This window comes from Agaricus bisporus (genome assembly GCF_000300575.1).
Source record: "Agaricus bisporus var. bisporus H97 unplaced genomic scaffold AGABI2scaffold_1, whole genome shotgun sequence".
Lineage (NCBI taxonomy): Eukaryota > Fungi > Basidiomycota > Agaricomycetes > Agaricales > Agaricaceae > Agaricus > Agaricus bisporus.
Window position 1 is genome coordinate 2,794,803 of NW_006267344.1, and position 21,782 is coordinate 2,816,584.

General features: G+C 47.4%; 6 protein-coding genes across 6 annotated transcripts; 4 read left to right on the forward strand and 2 right to left on the reverse strand.

Annotated features, from left to right (window-relative positions):
• Positions 1-2,746: 2,746 nt before the first annotated feature.
• On the reverse strand, positions 2,747-3,999 carry AGABI2DRAFT_198431 (hypothetical protein). Its single transcript, XM_006454752.1, has 7 exons — positions 3,845-3,999; positions 3,726-3,797; positions 3,511-3,672; positions 3,286-3,409; positions 3,083-3,229; positions 2,988-3,020; positions 2,747-2,937 (listed from the first exon to the last, which is right to left on the reverse strand). The coding sequence occupies exons 1-7, from the start codon at positions 3,992-3,994 to the stop codon at positions 2,861-2,863; spliced, it is 765 nt and encodes a 254-aa protein (XP_006454815.1). The 5' UTR covers positions 3,995-3,999; the 3' UTR covers positions 2,747-2,860.
• A 100-nt stretch (positions 4,000-4,099) lies between these two features.
• Positions 4,100-5,505, forward strand: AGABI2DRAFT_63012 (hypothetical protein; the record flags this gene model as incomplete). The annotated part of the gene is made up of 5 exons (XM_006454753.1): positions 4,100-4,232; positions 4,280-4,766; positions 4,824-4,939; positions 4,995-5,203; positions 5,260-5,505. The coding sequence occupies 5 exons, from the start codon at positions 4,100-4,102 to the stop codon at positions 5,503-5,505; spliced, it is 1,191 nt and encodes a 396-aa protein (XP_006454816.1).
• A 1,874-nt stretch (positions 5,506-7,379) lies between these two features.
• Positions 7,380-8,122, reverse strand: AGABI2DRAFT_133485 (hypothetical protein). Its single transcript, XM_006454754.1, has 4 exons — positions 7,952-8,122; positions 7,742-7,847; positions 7,638-7,668; positions 7,380-7,556 (listed from the first exon to the last, which is right to left on the reverse strand). Exons 1-4 carry the CDS (start codon positions 7,956-7,958, stop codon positions 7,515-7,517), a joined length of 186 nt encoding a protein of 61 aa, XP_006454817.1. The 5' UTR covers positions 7,959-8,122; the 3' UTR covers positions 7,380-7,514.
• Positions 8,123-10,624: 2,502 nt separating this feature from the next.
• AGABI2DRAFT_190053 (hypothetical protein) lies at positions 10,625-14,695 on the forward strand. Its single transcript, XM_006454755.1, has 7 exons — positions 10,625-10,840; positions 10,899-11,035; positions 11,166-11,232; positions 11,289-11,371; positions 11,425-11,754; positions 11,806-11,962; positions 12,016-14,695. The coding sequence occupies exons 2-7, from the start codon at positions 10,916-10,918 to the stop codon at positions 14,472-14,474; spliced, it is 3,216 nt and encodes a 1,071-aa protein (XP_006454818.1). The 5' UTR covers positions 10,625-10,840; positions 10,899-10,915; the 3' UTR covers positions 14,475-14,695.
• Positions 14,696-16,906: 2,211 nt separating this feature from the next.
• Positions 16,907-17,348, forward strand: AGABI2DRAFT_190054 (hypothetical protein). Its single transcript, XM_006454756.1, has one exon. The coding sequence runs from the start codon at positions 17,024-17,026 to the stop codon at positions 17,213-17,215; it is 192 nt and encodes a 63-aa protein (XP_006454819.1). The 5' UTR covers positions 16,907-17,023; the 3' UTR covers positions 17,216-17,348.
• Positions 17,349-19,521: 2,173 nt separating this feature from the next.
• On the forward strand, positions 19,522-21,559 carry AGABI2DRAFT_190055 (hypothetical protein). The gene is made up of 7 exons (XM_006454757.1): positions 19,522-19,805; positions 19,868-20,259; positions 20,347-20,539; positions 20,666-20,815; positions 20,941-21,042; positions 21,191-21,208; positions 21,265-21,559. The coding sequence occupies exons 1-7, from the start codon at positions 19,632-19,634 to the stop codon at positions 21,265-21,267; spliced, it is 1,032 nt and encodes a 343-aa protein (XP_006454820.1). The 5' UTR covers positions 19,522-19,631; the 3' UTR covers positions 21,268-21,559.
• The last annotated feature ends 223 nt before the right edge of the window (positions 21,560-21,782 follow it).

Consider the following 21,782-nt stretch of genomic DNA (forward strand, 5'->3'; position numbering starts at 1 on the left):
GTATATATACGATTAAGCGAAGCATTACTAGTAGTAATTAATGAAACTGATTAATCTACTTGGTGCACTTGATTTATGAGTAAGTCGCTGCTTCCTGGCAGGAGTGCTGATAAGAACCTAGATCATCGATCACACGTGAAGGGAAGGGGGATGTTACATTAATACTCAGGCGCTCGTGTCAGGAAAAAGGTGTGATCGATATAATCAATTTCCATGAACAACGGGCCAGCGCGAGTTCATAGTTTGTTTATGAGAGAAATAGATGAAAGATCCAGGGATTCGATTGGGCTGTCAGGTGTTGTGGTTTCCATTTTGTGGAAAACTTTCCCTGAGCTTGCGGTGGCGCTGTAAACACCAGTCAGGTATCGTTGATGTTTCGCGATTCAGATCTTGATGTAAATAGCATGAGAGAATCGGCGCTGATTTCCAATTCAATTGAAACTAGAAGCCTAATTTTCGGTCGGACATCCGAACGGTCGGTCTCTCTACTCGGTCGCCACCGAAATGATGTAGAAATGATGTAGCACATACTCGTGTGACGTATCACCTAAATAATGTTATTGCTGATATTTAACATCTAATGATATAGACTTCTGGGAGATCAACTTTGTAGAGACAATGAGAAATATCCAGACTTGTGGTGCATCTGAAGAACGGACTTGTCAAGCTGTTGTTAAGGGATCTACATCCACACAGCAACAATACTTACAACTCCCGTCCCGACCATGTCGACATCCCCTAATTCGTATTCGTGAATAGTCAGGAACCTTTCGGGTCCTCGGATTTTACAAGTAGCAGGAATATCTACGACATCAGACAACTGTCCGTATGATTTTAGAAGAATAGAAATAAGTTACAGGCTATAAAAGGAATCTGCTCGACACGCCAACAGATGCGATTTACATCGATAGATCCTGAGACTGATATCCTCTTATTAGGCCGCTTGTATAAGAGTTGCGGAGTTCTGATGTGAGCATGATTTCAGGTTGTCCAGTGAGAGTAGCGAACACTACGGGTTATACCAGATTCCCGGTGACGTGAAAGTTACCTCTAGGTTGGAACACGCATGGCGCGATGCTTTCGCTCCAGTCTTTCAAAAGCCCTGACCATGCCATGACGTCCGGTCCTGCAGCTATGGCGAACTGGGGCCAAAGTTGAGCCGATATCGTCATACGCCGAGTCATCGAGAGCATATGAGCCTGTAAAGAGCAACGTAAATGTTTCTGGTTGGCCAAAAATTCACAAGGAGCGTACGTACTATGGTTTTTCCGGTGAGAAATTTCCTTGATAGGCGGCTATAGGCTGGCTGCAATCAGCTGTAATCTGGGTATCTTTAAATAGGCAAGATTCATCTCAACAATGCGTCGAGCCTTGGTAAGCGATGTAGCGTGGCTGCTGACATCGGCCTGACAGCCAAGACAAGCAGCGACAGCGCCGAAGCAGGGTAAAAATAGCAATCTCAGTTGGATGCGTGAGGATGTGTGTGCTTTGAGATGAGCCAAGGATAATCAGGAGTGTAGCTCTTGACAAACGATCGCCGGTTATGCGGTCATTTGTAGGGCTCAACGGTGTAATATCTCGAATTGATCGATGCGTCTACTACACAAGCGCGCTCAGACGGTATTAAACGGTAGTTTGACTTTGAAGCTCTCTGAGTAAAAATTTATTGCTATATTCTCTATTGGAGTTGTTCTCGTTCCTCGCGGTATACCGTGCGCAAAATACCCAATAATACTGAGTTCTATTACGGAGAGCATCGGGTATTATAATCTATGCGAAAAACCCTCGACTGGCAACTGGCGGTAACACAACAGCCCGTAGCACGGAAAGTTTTATATAATATATCAAGGGAAGAGGTCGCTGTATAGAGACAGTTGCCATACTTGATACGTGAACAGCTTTCTGATGACAATATTCGAAGGACTCGAAAATATAAACAGAATGGGCTTCCATATTTAAGATCCACTTCCCTCATACCATGGGAATATGATGATGCGGGCCGTATACATTCGGTCTTTCGGTTTTACTGAATTCTTGCCCCTTATTGCGGAAAACCGTCATCCAGGGGACCAAAGTGGGAGCCGCATTTACCGCGAATTCAATCGATCTTCATGTCAAATAAGTGAATAGACATGGCCATGATAATTTTCACCGTTCTACTTTTGGAATGACAAATACACATTGGTATTTGGGGAGAAGAGTGAAGCAGAGCAGTGCGTAACGATCGGGAACGAGATCGGGTCCGACAAAAAGCAAGGGCCTGCTTGAATGTTCGGCAATACAACACAAATGTTGCCTCCGTTCTGTCCCGCCGAAGGGTGAAACATGTGCTCCAAAACTCGGTAAATCGAATAGAATGGGTTCGACACCATTCATTGCGGATGAACTAGCTGAACCGAAAATCAGATCTCCATGTACGAGTCCTAAAACGGGACTCTAACGGTGTCATACGAGATAGAATCAGCATTCAATCAGCGTCCTAATTAGCCAAAAATACCACAAGACCATCGAGCGATCAATCTCAAGAGTAGGCATTTGAGGAAATTTTTCTTAGATCAGCGGACTGTGATAAGCAGATAAATATAAGCAGTCCAGAGAGCAAGGGGTGGGACCGGCGGCAAACGGGGAGCGCCGGTCACGATACTGAGATTTTCCGCAGTCGAGGCGAGAAGCGAGCCAATCAAAACCAAGTCGGTGAAATTTTTCTTCAAGATTACAAGTGACCTGTACTGGCCTGGGAGGATCATAAGAGTATTTTTTTGTTGGAGCGACAATGCCGCAAGTAAAATAAAAGTCGAAAAGACTTCTATACGATTAGTTCGGGTATTAAGAATGAGGCGGAAGCAATAACGAGGAAGTGTCACAGAGAAGTACTATCAGAAGTAGGTCTTCGCTCAAGAATACCATCAACGATGCCAAAATCTTTCGCTTCCTGAGCTGTTTCTTGAATTAGAGGTGCCCATGGGAAACTATGGTGCAGAAAATACCTGTCATATAGTAGTCCCTTTCCAACGCTTTCTCTAACACAGTACCAAATCAGCATGTGAGAACGATAAGGATCGGCGATAAGCTGGGCACTAACCAAAACGCGCTAACCCCTCGGCTTCACTTTCAGCCGGTTGGGCGCAATGCTTTTGATAGATGCTGGTCAGCACCTGTCGGATACGGAGGATCTCCTTGGCGTGAATAGCAATATCAGAAGCCTGTCCTGAGGCACCACCCGAGGGTTCTAGATAGTGCGTGTTTGACTAAGTCAGCACATAAGAAAAGAAAAAGGAGACGGACGATGGATCATGATGCTCGCGTTCGGAAGGCAGTGACGTTTGCCATTTTCACCTGCTGCCAGAAGGAGAGATCCCATGGATGCTGCAATGCCGATGCTATATGTGTGAATCGGAGAGGAAACATACTGGCGAATCCACGGGTGTTAAAATCCAATTCGAAGGATATGACAAACGGAAATAATATATACCTGCATCTGAATGGGATTTGTGAGCCAAACATACTGACTGGTTCAGGTGACCGGTGCAAGCTCACAGTATCGTAGATCGCGAGACCGGCGGTTACACTCCCGCCCGGGGAATTGATATATAGATGTATAGGTTTTGATGAGTCCTCGGCTTCCAAAAAGAGGAGTTGCGCAACGACAAGCGTCGCGTCCGTGTCTCTTATCTGAATTGTTGAGCTACGCAGCTCAGCGGGTTGAATACGAGCGGACAAGTTACCGGACCGTGTAGCATTATGACTCTTTCTCGTAAGAGGCGGGAGAAAATGTCATATGAACGCTCTCCTCTCCCCTAGTAAAAGTATGAGAACCAGCGGTATGCGAACTATGACTGAATACCGTTTGCTCGATAACTATGGGAACAAGGTTCGCTGAGGGTGGTTTGGCCCATCTGTCTTGGTGTTCTGTAAGTGACTGGCTTGCAAGTGGGTGAAATGATCGGGCAGTGTTTCTAAGAGCAGATCTCAGAGGACGGAAAGAGCGCAACATGACGGAGAGACTGCAGTCGGCCGGTGCCGGGCCGAGAAGCTCTCTCGGCTGATCTCGTGACCGGCGCGTTAACAGAGACCAACACGGACACGTCCCTCATCCTCGATGAACAGATTCAACAGACCGGCCAGGACAGACAGATCCAAGGACGCCCCAATGGACTTTGAGTGGACAAATCGTCCAGACACCAGGCCCGTTTGGTCAAGCAAAGACAACGACACCAGCACACCCCGGAAACGTGAGTACAAAATTCAATATGAAGACCGACCGCTGAGCCCTGCGTAGGCCCCATTGGGGAGGTCCATGAACCCCAACATATGCTTGACGTACAGAACTCGCCAGTATTTGGTGCGGCACATAATCAGAATGTGCCCTTCATATTCCAATCGCCTGCTCCGCCCCAGTCACCTGCTGCTTATCCATGGTCTCCTCCTCCGAACTTTTCTGCCGCCAAAGCCTTTCAACACGAAGAACCAAAGGATATCGACATGTCGGAAACAAGTCCAGCGAAAACATTAGTCGAACAAAATGAAAACGAAAATGAGAGGCCCATGGCGCTAGGAGCGCTTCGGCGCGTCTATAATCGACGACAGAAATCCCGCATAAGCAAATCTCGACTTCGACAGAGATCAAATAGTGAAGATGAAGGGCCAGATCTTAGCGAAGACGATGACGAGATCGCACCTCTAACCCAGAATACGTCAAATCATTACACTCTGAACATGCCTGCTCCTGCAGCTTCTTCATCGGAAGCCCCCTATGTCCTGCTTGGGTTAGTTTCATGACAGTGGCTTGACTTGAATTGTAAGCTCATTGACGTCACTCGTAGATACTTGCAATTCTTTTTCAATCTCTCCCTCATATTGTTGTTTTTATACCTTGTGGTGCAATTTATCGTCACTATTCAGCGGGATGTTCAGCAAAGGGTTACGGAATATTCACAAGGTCTGTACCGAGGAAAGTTTATTGCGAAGTGTGATATATTTTGACATCATTCCAGAGATCGTCCAAGAGATTGCCATGTGTGTCCTTCAATATAAAAACAACCTCTGCGAAGCGAATCCTGTTCCTGCCATGGTCCAGCAGTGTGCCAAATGGGAGGCATGCATGAATCGAGATCCCGCAGTCATAGGTCGAGCAAAGGTTAGCGCTGAATTGATTGCAGAAGTTGTGAATAGTTTCGTCGAGCCGATCAGCTGGAAAACACTGGTAAGGGCCAATCGTTCGCGGAAGTCTACGCATGGCACTGACTGACTCTCGCCCAGGCTTTTGCACTCAGTTCTCTGGCGTTCTTAACGGTCTTTGTCAATGCTCTCTTATCATTGTATCGTTCACGGCATCAGCCCCATACGTCTCATCAGAGCCACCCTTATCCCATGACCCATGCGGCATCTTTTCCGCAATACCTTTCTCCCCAGAACAGTTGGCCGACCATGCAACGCGATGATAATCCGGAGATGCCAGCCCGGCGACGGAGACTAGAAGGTGGAAACCTGGAAAAGATCAAATGAAAATTCGGCGTCATATTTCATGCACATATGTTTCGTTCGATCGTAGCCACTGCACAAGGCGTCTTCATAACACCACAAGGAACAATGTATGACTCATATCTTTGCCAAGAGTCTTTTGAAACTAAAAGTGTCATGGTTGATGTTGTCGATATCCGCACTCTACGGATTTAGAACAAAAGCTTGAAGATATCAACATCTCATTCAATGATGTTCATCACCGCCTCCTGGCTGTTAATCCGGTCATTGCCGAGTAACTCTGTTTTCATACATTCCATTTCATGAAATTCTATAGGGCAGCTTCTTTGGGATGTGAAATTTCGAAGTTCCGAGTGACAATCACGTTAAGCTGGTCGTTAATCATGGAAGCTTCAATATGGGAGATTGGTAGGCCTTTTCCTGATGCATATTCGGAGTGCGAACCTCAATTTAAATCTTGAATGAAGAAAGGGTTGGTTCGTGCTGGGTCCCTTCAATCTAGCCTTCAATAATTACATTGTACTGACACAAGTACCAGCCCTGAAGCACAAAGTTGTGTCTACAATACAAAACACAAAGACTATGACCGATGCTACGCTAAGACTGGTCGTCCTTGGAAATCGTCGGCGGCTGTCGCTGTTGTTGTATGACGGCTAATCCGGCCCATCTCTACCAGTTGCTAACCCCTTAAATCAATCAGATGATTTAGCCGCAGACTTTCGAGGGCGAGCTCAAACCTAAAGAGGCATCCAATTATATGATCAACACCGAACGCTGACAATACTCCATCAAGACAAATCAAACTATTGTTCTATGTCACGGGACCTAGAGGATGAAATAGACTTTTGCCACACGCTGCGGCAGCCCGACCACAACAGGGGAAAACTGTCAATAGATTTGATCGACCTTTTTTTGGTTGCCGACAAATTGCCCAAGTGCTCGTGATGTTTGGCAGCTATTGTTACGTTACTTGCATCGTGGGCAATAGTATCATTTGAGCATCATTGTGATGATGACCCAGATTTATCTCCCGATTAGTCACACGCTTAAACCGTCGCATTAGGTTCACTCGTTAATGTTAATTCGCTGGCGGAAGCCCATCGCCGATCTATCGGTGTGGCTGTGTATGCCTCGTCAATTTGAACATATCCCAAATCGGAATGAAAGGCTAACGTTGACTCTCCTTCTGGGGCTCTCTATCAACGTAAGTCGTATGCTAGGGAATGTGACAGACGCCATTGAGGTGTTTGGGTGGCGTGCTTTAGTTGACCTTTCGCCAACCGCCTGGTTACAAACTACCCTCAGGCAGCAGGAGACCAGTGAGTTTATGACGCAAGTTGCCTAGCCTCCGTCACTTGGCAATAAATGTAATGTAATACGGGGCCGTATAAATGTAACATTCAGCTTTCATCCGACAGAATAAAGTGGACTTGAGGATGCTATCTCGGGCATGAATTCTACCTCCCCCTGATGGTGTGAAGACTGATGTATTGATCATGAGGGCGGCCTCGACTCTCCTGAGAGAAGAGAACGTTCGAGAGCAATTTTTGCCGTGAAACCCTAGTTCCGCAATTTGAGCGACCTTATCCAATTCTCCGTAAATAGGATTACGGATGCATTTGCATCGCTTCCAACGCACCTTCTTTAGTCATATGAAAGGTGGATTAACAAATCTGGCGCCCTGGAGATTGCCTTGTTCTACAGTTGACATCAATTGTCAAGCTTTTAACACCCATTGGTGCCGTCTATGGCTTTCCCGTACGTATACGTAGCGTTCTTCATCTCGGCACGTCCTTCTGAGTAGAAATCGCATGCCAACTCACTCCACATTCCATTCCTGATCATGGCCTCCCTAGATATCATACTTCTTTATGTACATGACCCGTTTATTGGTGCCAGTAACCCAACACGTCCCGTGATAGAATTTCCCAACCATTTGCTTAATAGGTAGCACATATCAAATCCGCGGAGGAAACATAATGTATATGAATGAACAAGATGAAGAACATGAAGTCCTGTCCTGAACATATATGTTATTTCCCACTTGACGAACCGCCTTTGGCGTCTTCGGCTTTCTAAAATACCACGGAGAGGATAGAACGATCAATCATCGCGGCCGTACGAACGAATGTAGAATTTTTGAACTGTCTTCATACCTTCTGTTTGGCTCTTAATATCTCGGCATCGCTGTAAAAAGTCGAAATCAATTTATTTGATGGAATCGATATGAACAGAGAGGGAATATCGATGGACCACTTACGCCTCCTTTCTTTTGGCTAAATTGGTAGCGCTTTCCTTAGGCTTCTTCTGTTGTGCCGCCGCTTTTTTCAGTGCCTTCTGTCGATCTTGTTCACGTTGGTTTCCTCCTGTTAGCCCGGTGTAATCCAAATGCGCGACAGGATATCGAAACAATCATCACCGTATTCGAGGTCAAACAGGGGGGGATTCCACAGCATTAGAAAACACTTACGAGTCATTCCAGATACAGACACTCTCCCTGAAATCGCTACTCCAGAATATAATGGAACGTTGTACACGTTGCAAGATTGAAAGGTGAGTGGATGTAGATTGAAGCGCCGATTCGTCGGAGTTTATATAGGATGCGAAGAGAGTAGTTGAAAGTACTTCCTCGAGGACTGAGAGTGCTTCTTATGGAGCGTCCATGCGCCCCGCGGGTTGTCATTTGAAACATCTTCCCGCATGATATTAAGTGCTGATATAGTGCTGCATAGCTTAGAATGCGCCAAGGGCAGTCGCCATTTGAACTGGGCCGAAGTCTGTTACTAAGTACTTCGGTGCGATCTCGGAAGTAGTTCGTCGGGGCCCGGTTTAACGTGGGGCCTTACGGTAGTACAATGTTCGAGTCCCCTGGATTCATCGGCTCGCTAGAATTTTTACGCAGTTAGAAGAGTCACTTGATTGAAGAGCAAAAATTCAGTTTGGGTTACTTGTGTTATGTATGATTGAGTAAGCTTTCGCAAATTGACCAACCCAAGCTTCCATAGCATCTAAATTACAAATTGGGCTGGCTTCTTGCGAGGTGATTCCCATCATATACTTAACATGTGGCAGCGGACGCGTCTATTTCCGCAGTGGAGTCAAAGTTTATTCCCACGAGGACAACTGGGGGAAGGACGGTAGTTGTTGAACGTATCACCGCCCTGCAAATAGACAGTCTTCTCTTATATAGTATAACAACATCCGTGTTTAAAATAAGTTGGCGCATGTCATTGGTGCTTAGGTCATGAAACGCCACTGTTCTAGGGAATGGCTAAATTAGCATAAGCATGTATCAAAGCTCAAAGATGGTGCCGATAAAAGTACTTATGTACCGGAACTTCTTTCTCCAGCCTAGTCAGGGTGAGATGACTTGATGGAAGTATCAATTTTTAGTGTCAATTTATACCCTTGGTCCGCGAGGACGGAAAGCTTTAGTTTGGGACTGATGCCCAGTTAACATCTGAGTTGCCGGAAGCAGAGATTACCTGCAGGCAGCATTTCGAACCATACGGACTACTTGATGGATGTTGCCACAAAATGAAAGGGAGATGATTATCTACTCTCGTGACACTTATGACACGAGACAAGTTATCCTGTCGAGCGGATGTTTCGTGATCATTGATGAACTCGATAAAGCACGGAAGAGCGAATAAAGGTCTGTTCTATTGTTGTATTCGATGTTGGGAAGAGCACATACGTCTTCTAGATCTATTACCTCAGGTTCAGGACAGGGAACAAGGGAATCGGCCGTGAGATGACCGCATCAGGTCATATCACTGAGTCGCGATCAGATTATTCATTATGAAACAGAAGCGAGGAAACAGAAAAATAGAATATAAACCACAGGAGGATGGTATATATCAGGATCAATCAACGTTGAACCCCCCTCCGAGTACTACATTAACTTGATGACGATAAGCTCAGACATTCTAAACCCTTTCGACAGATCGAAGACAAAGTGATGAAAAAAAATCCAAAACCCCTGTGAAATCGGCGAAATGAATAAACGTCAAAAATAGCGAGAGATTCGGAATTTGAGACCGGGCGGAAGGGGTGATCAGATGGGATTAGGCCAAAGAGGGATGCTTTCCGAGGTTGAAATAATGAATTGACGATACAGCAGAGTAACGGTGCCGTCAGCGATGTTAACCATATATGGAGGTGGGTGTATGGAGGGGGGTGCTTGTTATCTCGATTTGATGGGTTTGAGGGTTCCTGCACTGGTCCGAGTTGGGAAGACGACGACGTGGTGCCAGAGTGCCGCTTATGTCATGTTCGCTCGATCAAGAGTGCCTGACAGTGCCAAGGTGTTAACGTGATTGATGACTTAATCCTGTGTTGTGAGATGAATCTGAGTCTTCCCCAGAACCGGAGAGAAGACTGAAGACATCCGAGATCTTCGATCGGGGATGAACCCGAAAACACCCATGTGTGATCCAGTGCAGCTGCCATCGGCAATCTGCGCTTCAATTTGAACCGAGCGCGATCAAGTGAGATTGTTCTTCAAAAGTCAAAATGTCAACAATGTTCTGCCGGACTTGTCGTTCAGGCAGGCGTAGAATAGTTGGGAAGGCCATCAGGTTCTGCATACGATCCGAGTCGGAAGGGTTCGCCAAATCCTAAGGAAGGTGGATTAGACTCTGGGAGGCCGTGGTCAGGCAAGGGGGCAGAAAGGAGAAATGGAATGAAAGATAATTCGCAATGGATGCGAGAAGATCTCGATGGGCGATAGACAGGGTGAGCGGGACAGAACGCGGCAACAGGCCCAAAGCAGCAACGGCAGGGCACGCGGAGAAGCAGAAGATGGACGTCAAGAACAGCCTCTCGGCAAGTATGCATCACAGGTGGGTATCTGGATGGCTACCAACCCTGATCACCACACAGTCCGAGAATGGAAGTCAGGGATGTCACTCCAATATCCAGATCCCATCTCCCCACCTTGATCGCCATCCTGGGCCCTGATTCTGTCCATTATTATATATATCAAGACGCCGCCTTCAACAACAACTCTTTTCGCCCCTCTTCTCTCCCAACCCACGCCCGCCCGTCCCCTCCGCCCGAATGGTCCACCGGCACCCCCCACGACAGCCTGACCGCGACGTCCGCATGCACGACCCCCCGCCCCCCAACGTCCACTCTCATCCCCACCCCCTCATCTCCCACCCTCACCCACACTCTCAGCCCCCGCACCTCAATGGCGGCCCGCCCATCCCCTCCACTCCAGCAGCCCTCTCGAATGGCAACGTCCACGCCTCCCCAGCCGTAGCCACAAACGTCGTACCCAATGGCGTGCCCTCCGTACCACCAACGCTGGTGCACAAACTTGCCGTCGCAAATGAACAGACCTGGCTCCTAATCGGTGGGTTTTCCGCAGTCCGGTGTTTCACATGGGAAATACTGATGTATGCGCTCTTTAGGACGGGTCGCTGAACAAATGGGTGATTTGGAACATGCTCTCTCTGCCTACGAACATGCCCTACGGCACAATCCAATGTCACTCTCTGGGCTCACCCAGGTCGCTGGAATCGCTCGGATCAAAGAAAACTACGCCAAAGTAGGTTGATTCTCCTGATATCTCCAGACTCCTACCCAATTGGCTCCTGCCGAGCGGTCCCCGAGTCTCCGCGGATGTCGTATTTTTTCCGTCAACAAGTTCCCGTAATGACGTAATCCCTATTTTCCAGGCCATCGACTATTTTCAGCGCGTTCTCACCTTGCAAGAAGACAACGGCGAAGTTTGGAGTGCACTTGGTACGTCTGGCTTCTCTCCGACTAAAGCCTCAGCCGTAACCCCTTTGTCACCAAAGGTCACTGTTATCTTATGCAAGATGACCTTCAGAAGGCTTACTCAGCGTATCAGCAAGCTCTTTACCTTCTTCCGAATCCAAAGGTAAACCCTCTTCCGACAATTGCGTTAGCCTATTTCTCATATACTTCTGGTAGGAGGATCCAAAGCTCTGGTATGGTATTGGCATCCTGTACGATCGATATGGTTCCCTCGACCATGCTGAGGAAGCCTTTTCGTCTGTTCTTCGCATGGACAAAAGTAAACCGGCTCCTTCCGATCTTTCGGCGGGCCTTGCTGACTTGCGTAATCAAGATTTTGATAAGGCTAACGAGATTCTCTTCCGACTCGGCATCATTTATAAACAGCAAGGGAAATATGAGGAGTCCCTCGCTTGTTTTGACCGCATCCTTCGCAATCCTCCCAGCCCGCTCGCTCATGCTGATATTTGGTTCCAAATCGGACACGTCTATGAGCAACAAAAAGACGTTAGTCATACTCTTCCTTCTTTATCTTGGTGGTTCTAAGTACTGTTCTAGTACGCTCGTGCCAAGGATGCTTACGAGCGTGTTGTCGCTGATAACCCCAACCATGCGAAAGTCTTACAGCAACTCGGTTGGCTGTACCACCAAGATGGGTCTAGTTTCCAGAACCAGGAGCTCGCTATCCAATACTTGACCAAGAGCCTAGAGGCCGGTAAGTAGTTTTGTTGCCGTTTGATACTATTACTGAAATTATGGATGATGTAGATCCTTCAGATGCCCAAAGTTGGTATCTTCTTGGCCGCGCTTACATGGCGGGTCAGAAATATAACAAGGCGTACGAGGCCTACCAGCAGGCGGTGTACCGCGATGGCCGCAACCCGACATTTTGGTGCTCGATTGGCGTCCTCTATTTCCAGATCAACCAGTTCCGAGACGCGCTTGATGCATATTCTCGCGCTATCCGTATCAATCCCTACATTCCCGAAGTCTGGTTCGACCTTGGAAGTTTGTATGAGAGCTGCAATAACCAAATTACCGATGCCATCGATGCCTATGCACGAGCTACGGAGCTCGATCCCAATAATCTCGCCATCTCTCAACGACTTCAGCTTCTCAGAAACGCCCAAGCCAATGGCGGTCAACTTCCTGCTGCCCCTGGTCCTCAAGACGTACATCCTACTGCGTATGCGACCTCCATTATGCCCCCGCCTCCCTTATCCGGCCCCCCTCCTGTATTACAAACAAGTTCGCAACGCCCTGTTTTCAATGCCGATTCTCGGGGTCCCAGTGAAATCTCTCTTCCGCCCCCCTCTCACGTCAGCAACGGGCGTGCAAACTCTCCCAATGGCCCCTTCCGCGGTGGACCTCCCCCGCCAATTGTGCTAGACGAAACTCGTCACCCTCAGTCGCAAAACCCCTTGGCTCCCATGGATGTTGATCGGCCTACAAATCCTCGTGAATTTGCTCGAGAAGTCGCAACCCGACCTCCTCCTGGTAGTCAAGCCCTCCTTCCACATCCTTCTCCTACTCAAGGCCCTCCAAGTGAAGAACCTCGGGCAAGTCATCCTCAAGATCCCTATTTCAACCGTAGTCAGCGTCCTGCTTCTCGCTCCACCTCTCCAGCTCACCGTTCTCCGCCTCCTAATTTCTCAGGATATCCATCTCGATCTGCCATTGGTCCTGCTCAACCCAGTAATGGCCCCCTGCCGCATCGCTCTCCCAGAACCTATCATCCGCTTTCACATGACTCTCATCGGTTGAGTGATAGGGACATGTATGACAGGCGAGCGAATGAACATCGCGACTGGGAACAAGAAAGGCGTGGACGCCATGCTGAGCCGCAACAACAGTTTTACCCTCCTCGTTCTCCTGTCACCAACACCGCCCGGCCTCATAGTCCACCTGAGCCGTCGCCGCGTTCACAGCCCTCCCGTTACTGGGATTCAAAACACCCAGGGAGTGGTTCGGCACATCTACGCCCATTATCGCCGCCAGTCTCACATCATGAGCCTTCTTCTTCGTCAGGCCGCCGTTATGATCCGCGATTTGATGTTCGGGAGTATGAGCTTGACCGTCATGACCGGGCGTATGCAGTATCACCTGAAGGAACTCGTGCCCAGGTTCGTAACGTACATCCGAATATCCCGCCTAGCTCTCGTGGATCAGAGAGCCCCCATCTATCAACTGTTGATGCAAAAGCACGACGTCGAGGCCGCGATAGGGAGGAAACTTTCCCAACTCAGCCTCCACCACCTCAACCACCAACGCCGCTCTTGCAAGACCAGTCTAACAAGGGCAAGGATCGTGACAAGCGTAAGCCTCGAAGTAGTTTGCACAAGAAGAAGGAAGAATCTGGTATGGAGACCCCTAAAATGTATCCCAATGACCGCTACAAGCCTATGTCATACCCTTCAAGGGGTCCGAACTCTCCCGAACCTCTTAGTTCGAATGGCTCGTCGCGATCGGTTCAACCGTCGCCTACCAGTGCTCGTCCGCCGTCACGTGTCGTTGATGAAGATTATGATGAAGGTGTGGCTGATGCGCTCATGGATCTTGCTGGGGGATATCGAGGAGCACCTGAAAGCTTGGAGGGGCCTAACCACTCTCCTACAGTTTCTGTTGGCAGTCGACACAGCGACCCTTCTCCCCGCCCTCCTGCCTCGCACCGCAACTCCGTGTCTTCAACTCGTAGCCATACCTCCCCTTCTACCCAAAGTGCTCCCCTCAAAAGACCTCTGAGCCCTGCACCGGAGGAAATGGAGCATAAGCGCTCTCGGATAGATGCTCTGAAACGGCGAGTGTCATCACCCAATGGGCATCGAACTCCAAATCTCTCGTCGAGGCCGTCGCCCATCCCCTTTAGGACTCAGCCAAATACATCGCACTCACCTGAAGCGCGCCAGGCGCATGAGACTTACCCTCCAAGTCCGTCATTGCCTGTTGTTCTTCCTCCTCACCCAAGGCCAATCGGCGCCGGCCATGGCACAAGTTCATCGGCGCTCCCTCTGCCCCCGATTACGACGTTGACGCCCCCGTCTACGGTACCGTCCCCCGGAGCTAGCGGAGAACGCGAAGATAGAATGCAGGTGGATGAGGCTCGTTCTGTGTCACCACCCTCAAGGAGCGGGAAGTTGGCTGACGTTGTTCATTCTTCAGTATCGAATCCGAGGTCGCCGCCTGTGAAGCAATCTCCATCGCCGACTTCCGACAAGAAAGAGGCTTAGTTGGGGTGGGATATAGGTCTTGTCTCGTTCTTCGTCTCCCTTTTCGATTTTCGAATTCTGTGATTATGTTCATGGCTTATTATGTTTCTAGCAGGGTGCATGTTTGTTTTGTGCCCAGGACTATCTAAATTTTAACTATATGCTGCTGAAACTTTACATAAGTTCGAAAACAAATTGTAGCTTACACATTCAATGAACCGTATGACTGTCTTGACCTTGCCTTTCGACGCGGATTTTGATACACTCAAGCTGATTATATGACTTCAAGTTTACTATGATCCGCGGATGCATTGAATATGTGTCAGTGCGCGAGCCTCTTTCCTGAACGTAGGGGACAAGGATTGTGTTCGTTGTTAGCCTACATCGGGACATCTTAGGCCCTTCAATAGTGTCGCGTATCGCTGGTGAAGTTTGCAATTCCAAGCGCAAGTCTTCAGATCTTCAGAATTTGGCAAGACGCCGTGAAGTCACAGCCTGTCGAATGCTGCACAGATGCTACTTAAAACGTTAATCAGCGCCCCATATTAGGACATATTAGTTATAGAAATGGCGATGCCCAGTCAGAATTATGTCTGCCATGTTTTATAAAACATCCGGAACTCGTTCGCGACAACCTTTTCTTTTTTTCCACCCCCACTCTCTTTTTTGCATGTGTCTCATCACTACTAACAAATCTTGACGGAATCCTCAAACGGAGATCGTTGAAAACACGTGCTTTTTACCTCGATGGTACAATGGTTCATGGGCTAGTGATTTCCCCTCGGCATCGGGAAAAGAAGCGTGATTAAAACGGGTAAAGTACTAGTTCTTTTGTTTGCCAGACTTCTATGCTACGATAACGGATGGTGCACCTGGGATTCTCCCAGAATTCTCCCGAGTCCCGACGGCACTACTGACCCACAATGGAGTCTCATGGAATTGATGGCAACAGTAGGTTCGATAGTGGTAGAATACTGATGGGTTTAAGGGCTTATTGGAGTGCGGGAAATTTGGGTGACAACTCAGATTTATGGCAACGTTTTCAGCTCAGAAGGTGTCAAACTCTTCTGGAAGTTTGGCATTAGATAAAAGACGGTCTGTTGAAGATATGTGTCCAAAATTAGGAAAGGCGAGGATGTCCGCCATTACATGTTACGATTTAAGAGTAGATACTGACAAATTCATATCTTCCTGGCGGGCGATGTCATGTCTGTTAGCTATCAGACACATCTAATTTGGGGTATCGAATCGATAATAGCTATGCAATCCGCGGCCGTTGCTATCATCGAGACAAGATGTTTGTTAGTAGTCGCAAGGGGACCTCGGATTGTTGTTTGACAGGTCACCAAAAAACATATATCGATCAAACGTCTGCGTTGACTCAGAGGTGACCGCAGTTTCAATTTGGTTTCAACGTTTTGATTTATTTTCATGTCATAAGAATTCAGTACTGCGCCTTCCCTGATTTAAAGTGGCTTCTTTCTCGGCGCCCAATCGTCGATTTAGATTACATGTGTTACGAGTGTACACCCTTGGGCCTTCACGCTACTTAATGGAAATCGCAGTGTGGCGTTGACTAGGAATATATTTGGATGTTAAGCGTACTAGAGGGCTCGGATTGATTACATCAATTGTCTTCCACACCGAAGCCGCGCGCAAACGCCTAGACCGTGTGTACCCTTCCTCAAATGATGGTCTTGGGTATATATATCTGTTGCGGAGCGGCCAACAGTTCCTGGGTGATACTCGAATCTTTAACAGGAACTCTGCCCACGAGTACGAGAGCTTATTAATCTTGCGGCCCAAGCCGCATTGCCGCAGATGAGGGTTATCTGAGATATTGATGTTCAGTATTTAGGTCATATCACGATATTACCCTAGTCTTACTTCATCTCCCATCACATCTCAGTGGTTCGCATCAGGATATGAAGGGTTACCCATCGAGTCTGATGGTGCTTCTTGAATCCTTGTTAGTCGGGTATCGAGAAGTCAACGATTTGGATCCAGGTAAGGTTAGTCCACTTACGTGCATGGCACAACAGCTCGTGTCAATGGCGAAAACGTGATAGGCGCACGCAAAGTTCGAGGATCGCATAATTATGCCTCGCCAGTGGCTGCAATCTGCGCCATCGATTGACATTCTGTCGTCACGCTCAGTAAAAACGAGTTTGCATGTGTTTGACATGCAATTGACATGTAAATCGCATTTTGGCAAGATTTTCGCTCAGAGGATGTCATTTACGTGCGAATTACATGCGATTAGCAATTTAGCATGCAGATGACGACCCTCACTTCCTCGAGATCGCCATGCATGCCTGGAAATGAAGAGATGTCGCATCCAAAAGGATTGTTTTTGCTCTACCTTCTTCATGGTATCCATAGAAGCCCGGGTCCAACCCCACCTATCATTCTTCTTTCGTCTACTCTAGCAATAGTGTACCACAGCTTGTGTTCGAGCGTCGCATAATAAATCCTGGTTCAAAAGAAAAAACAAAGAAAAGCAAAGTTACCGACTGTGCCCAAGTTATCTAGAAATTATAGTCCACTGGCGCCGTACACCAACACGTTCGATGGCCACAAAGTTGCTTGAGGCCGTGGGAAAGTGGTTCCTTGAGCCTTCTTCGAACGAGGAACTCGAGGGCTTGAGGATACTTTTCTCACGCCTTCATTACTTTTTGATGGAATTGCAAGAGTATGCGCAAACCATGCGAGGGACCGACATCTATGCAAGAATCTTGTGCAGGACATGCGCTTTTTGTTGATCGCATGTCAATTACATGTCAATTGCATGTCAAACACATGCAAACTCGTTTTTACTGAGCGTCACGCCGCTTCGGTGAGATGAAACACCCAGCCAATAAACAAGACTGTGGGGTATACATAATCCGCTTCTCCGTTGTGATACCTAGAGATGTTATTCAAAGTGTGATTGCTCTGTAGAGCAGGTGCATATGCGTCATCAGGTCGCTTGTAGCGTGGTCGGAACTGGTGACCGTCATCCTTATGGAAAGCACTTCATCGAAGTCATCGAAGTCGGGATAGGTGTAGAAGAACTAAGAAATTAATGGAGGTGCCTCAATTGGGTTGTATCATACCTGTGCGGTCCGCCACATTTTGATGCTTCAACAGCTCTACAAAGTTCATAGTGTGCTTTGCTTGAATAGGGACAAATGCGGCCCAAAATCCTCATGTGGATATATCTTGATAGCACTGCATTTGATCAGACGCCGACGCGGGTCTTGATGGGTAACCGTGACTCGATAGTAACTCTCGTTGATCTTATATTGTTGCCAACAGAGATGGAAAATACCGATAGAAGTCACGAATAGGCCCGTCGGAAGGTGGAGTTACTATGAGAGTTTATGCCTGAAAGGGAGTTTTTGACAAGCCAGCGGAGACTGATGCAGGATCTTCGGAAATTAAGGGGATGCGGGCAATAAGCGGGGAGAAGAACAAGGAGGGTGTGCATGTGGAACGGGGTGATGAGTCCCTCCGAACTTGACTTGAGTCTAAGCTCTCCGAATCAATGGCTCCGGGTGGTGACTCAGAGGCTTCGAAGCTAGTAGGTTCGTCTAGATGCGGACAACCAGAATAAAAGCAGTCCATGTCATACGTCGGAGTGACTCGTCAGGGGGGAAATAGAGTAACTTGATAAAGATAGCTTTATACTGCGGTCTGGGTGCGATCTTCCAGCGAGCCAATGATGTTACTTGTCCAGTAGCAATTCGCAACAGGATCAATGCGGAAGGGACGAATCAGAGAAGCTGTAAATTCTCCATACAAATGAGAGAATATGTCCCATCGCGTAGAGAAGGGTCGCGGATTGGACACAACCTTCTGTAACCCGTGATCCAAACACAAAGGTGTAAAAGGCAAGCAATGAGCCACATCGTAAACGAAAGAGAGGATGATGAGGTGCTTCATTTCCACAGCGCCGCAAGTGGAGGGATAGAAGGTTTGATGAATTACAGTACTGGCACATCAAAACCCCATGGATATTGCATTTCTGGGTCCTATCATGCGATAGGGAATGATCAGCCGAACGAAACAATGGCGAAACAATGGCTTCCGCAACATCGTCCATTGCTATTCATAGACTCAATGGGAATTTGCTTCTGATGAAGGGCAGACGCTCCATGAGATGCATATGGTCAAGTTGATATAGGGAGGGAGATTGACAGATTCCATGGGCCTGGGCTCGTAGGCGCCCCAGGACCCTAAACGAAAGAAGCCTGTTAGGTTGATTTTGAAAAATAGATATTCGTGACTTGCCTGACTGAGGAAAGTGCTGATCGATTTGATCCTCAGATATTTTCAAAACCGATGAAAGATATGCCTCCGGATTACCGATATACTCGGCGAATAAAATCTGATGAGAATTTATGCACCCATTTCGATCTTTCGAGGTGCCGAACATTCAGATCTGGGAGGATGTAAATATGTCGTGACCCTTGTCTAGATGCAAAGTTTACCTGACACCAGTGTGGCGGTTTCCAGGGATTCGGCTACATCGGCGCATGTCTGTCATGTATATCTCATAAATCACGAGCCTGAGACGAGAAGAATCCTCAACAGGTATCAACCGTGGAGTGCGTGTGTATGACGGAGTTTATGCGAGAAACTAATAATAGGTGTGGCGAACGTATAAAGCTTGCATGGCACGTTGAAGGAATGGAGGTTATGATGCGTGCTCCATGCCTGGTAAAAACGTGGACAAAGAAGCGAGATACTTGGATGAAAGATGAGCGAAAAAGCGTCATTGATTTCTGTCGGGGGTTAGATCAATAATCAATTGAAGATGAGTGCATTGCTGTGACAGTGTGAGTGGACAAAGTAAATGATCATGAGATGAGAAATCAGCAATGTAATAACGATACTGGTCGACGAATCTGAGTGACATTACATGTTGAGATCGCAAGTCAATTCGTAGGCTCAACGGTTGTTGTGCAAAGAGGTACGAGCGACGAATTAGGCTTGTCCGGAAGAGCAGGAACTTCAGGATCGTGAGTAAGTCAATTTGTTTGCGGTGACCAAATAAAGACATAGAATGCTGCTACTTTGCAACTCTTCTCGGATTCACACTTCCTGCATATGGTTCTCGCCCTTTATTGATCCACCTCACATCTAAAGTTGTATATCTGCCGCACGCGGTTGTCTGTTCAGGAGGTTGGGAAACACATGGAACAAGACAAAACAACTCCTCGGGATGCGGATAATGATGACAGCTCAGTGACTAGTGCGAGTCCACCTGAGATCTCATCGAAAACCTGCAAGGAAGAAGTTCGTGTTGGTGATAAGGAGAGAGAAGTCAAGGACCACGACACAACAACCTCGCAGGCAACTGATATCACTGTGAATTTCATTCTCTTTTCCTTGTTCACCTGCACATCAATTTACTCTTTCCTTTCATGCAGGTTGCGGGCTCGCCTCGTGTGCAACATGAGCATGAGATTGAAACAGACACGCAGGAGCAGTTGGAAGAAGTAGAAACCAATGTCACCGCCAATGGAAATTGGGATCCACTCCGCGGGTCGACAAAGGAGTTGCCCGCCGAAAATGATGCAGACCCACAAGCTATCAGGGATGGTAGTATGGCCCAACCCACAGAGCAAGAGTTTATGGAGAAGGGTGAAGAGGAACCGTCAGCTCGGCCTCCTACGACAAAAGCGCCGCATCTGTATCTGGAACTGAAGTCCGCGATGCCTCCACCACAATCCTGGGACCCGAATGGACCACTCCCGACAATCGTGCAAACCAAATTAGAGTATTCCGAATCTACTTCTGCGGTGCAACCTAAATCTGCGGCGTACGTCGTCATCCTTCATCCATTTCACCTCCCCGTCAATACTGGCATGTAGGACCACATGCTGAGGCCATATGTGTATTTTTCTAGGAACTCAAGATCGTTGAAACCAAAGTCTTCTTATTATTTTGGTCCTCCACCAGAAGACTCTGCTTTCGGTACTGCTCCTGTAGGCCAAATTGGGGTACATCACCCTAGGGAGATGATACGAATAGAACGAGACTATTCGGGAGGCGAGTTGCCACAGTTCGCCGCTATATACCCATTGGAGCTTCAGGGCAGGGTGAGTAAAGTTTTGTCTTAGCATCGATAGAAGGCTAACTTTGCGCGGTTGATGACATTCGGATATGGTTCTTATGTATTGTTTTTCTTGTTGGGACTTGCTTATTTTGGCTTTACCGGGTGATAGATAAGTCCGACGCAGTTTCTGGAATCGATAAATTCGATCAACGAGATACTCATCTCTGCGTACAGTCTACGACATGGTTTCATTGATAATGCGATCACTGTCCTAAGTTTGCAGCTTTCGAGGTTGTTTCTAAAGACCCACTACGAGAAGGTAAGCATGGTGCAACTTCCCTGGCTTTCCTGTCTTGTTTCGGAGCTTCTGTATCTTTTGATACACGCCCGTGCTTCGCTTCTAATGTCACCTTTATGGAGCTATGAGTGCTAATATAGGTATAGGAGATGGGAAGACTGCACGAGAAAATTGGGGAATTGAACGAACTGGTCTTCAACCCTGTAGGGCTGAATGTTCTCTGGCCACGGAATGTGGCATTCTTGTTTGTCAGTATCAATTTACCATTTTCGTCGAATCGGGGTAGTTGACTGACACCATAAATCCGCTTGGCATCTATTTACTCTTTGCTCAAAATGTCTCTCAACTCCGGCAAAACGCTTTGTCCTTGTCCTTGCGAATGCTATGGTCTATCAGCTTGAAATCGAATACTATGTAAGAATTTTCTTATTTTTCTATCGTGCTCAGAGGTTGATGCCTTGGGTTTATAGTGATGAAGTCTTTCTTCCAGGAGGGTTTCCGAAGAGAAAGGGCGCTTCGGATTTTCAGGAGAAAAGTGGAAGGGTGGCGCATATACCTGCTTACCCTCAAGTTGTTGTGTTGGAGAAACCATTGATACCATCTGTGCAAGTTAAGATAATCCTGAATTGGTAACTAACTAATTTGTATGATTTCTGTTGTAAATACTGAGATTTAGGCGACACTTCGAGTAGCTAACAAGACAGGATGTTTTAGTTAGGCGAGGTCGGAAATGCAGTGATCATAATCGATCAAATTTGATTTTTCTTCCGCGCCTCTATTTTGAGCACTATGAAATCTGGATAGTTTTTCCGCTGCAGCCCACCCTTGGCATTGAGTATCATGTGTTGATGTTCACGTTTTCCTACCTCTTGTTCAGGCTGTGTGAGGTGTTTTCTGAGAAGAATCCATCGGTTTTGAAGAGTCCCTTCAATGATACGAGGAATATTTAGGCAATTTGAATAAGGGTTGTTTACGTCAGGTGAGGCCC

Coding starts and splice junctions, on each gene's coding strand:
- AGABI2DRAFT_198431 (XM_006454752.1), bottom strand. CDS start 3,994: ATGTTGCGCTCTTTCCGTCCTCTGAGATCTGCTCTTAGAAACACTGCC. Junction 3,230..3,285: donor CGCGAGCATCATGATCCATC/GTCCGTCTCCTT, acceptor CGCACTATCTAG/AACCCTCGGGTGGTGCCTCA. Junction 2,938..2,987: donor AAGGGACTACTATATGACAG/GTATTTTCTGCA, acceptor TTCAAGAAACAG/CTCAGGAAGCGAAAGATTTT.
- AGABI2DRAFT_133485 (XM_006454754.1), bottom strand. Junction 7,669..7,741: donor TTAGCCAAAAGAAAGGAGGC/GTAAGTGGTCCA, acceptor GACTTTTTACAG/CGATGCCGAGATATTAAGAG. Junction 7,557..7,637: donor TATTAAGAGCCAAACAGAAG/GTATGAAGACAG, acceptor GTGGTATTTTAG/AAAGCCGAAGACGCCAAAGG.
- AGABI2DRAFT_190053 (XM_006454755.1), top strand. CDS start 10,916: ATGGGTGATTTGGAACATGCTCTCTCTGCCTACGAACATGCCCTACGG. Junction 11,233..11,288: donor CGAAGTTTGGAGTGCACTTG/GTACGTCTGGCT, acceptor TTGTCACCAAAG/GTCACTGTTATCTTATGCAA. Junction 11,755..11,805: donor TCTATGAGCAACAAAAAGAC/GTTAGTCATACT, acceptor GTACTGTTCTAG/TACGCTCGTGCCAAGGATGC.
- AGABI2DRAFT_190054 (XM_006454756.1), top strand. CDS start 17,024: ATGGCCACAAAGTTGCTTGAGGCCGTGGGAAAGTGGTTCCTTGAGCCT.
- AGABI2DRAFT_190055 (XM_006454757.1), top strand. CDS start 19,632: ATGGAACAAGACAAAACAACTCCTCGGGATGCGGATAATGATGACAGC. Junction 20,260..20,346: donor GTGCAACCTAAATCTGCGGC/GTACGTCGTCAT, acceptor GTATTTTTCTAG/GAACTCAAGATCGTTGAAAC. Junction 20,540..20,665: donor CATTGGAGCTTCAGGGCAGG/GTGAGTAAAGTT, acceptor ACCGGGTGATAG/ATAAGTCCGACGCAGTTTCT.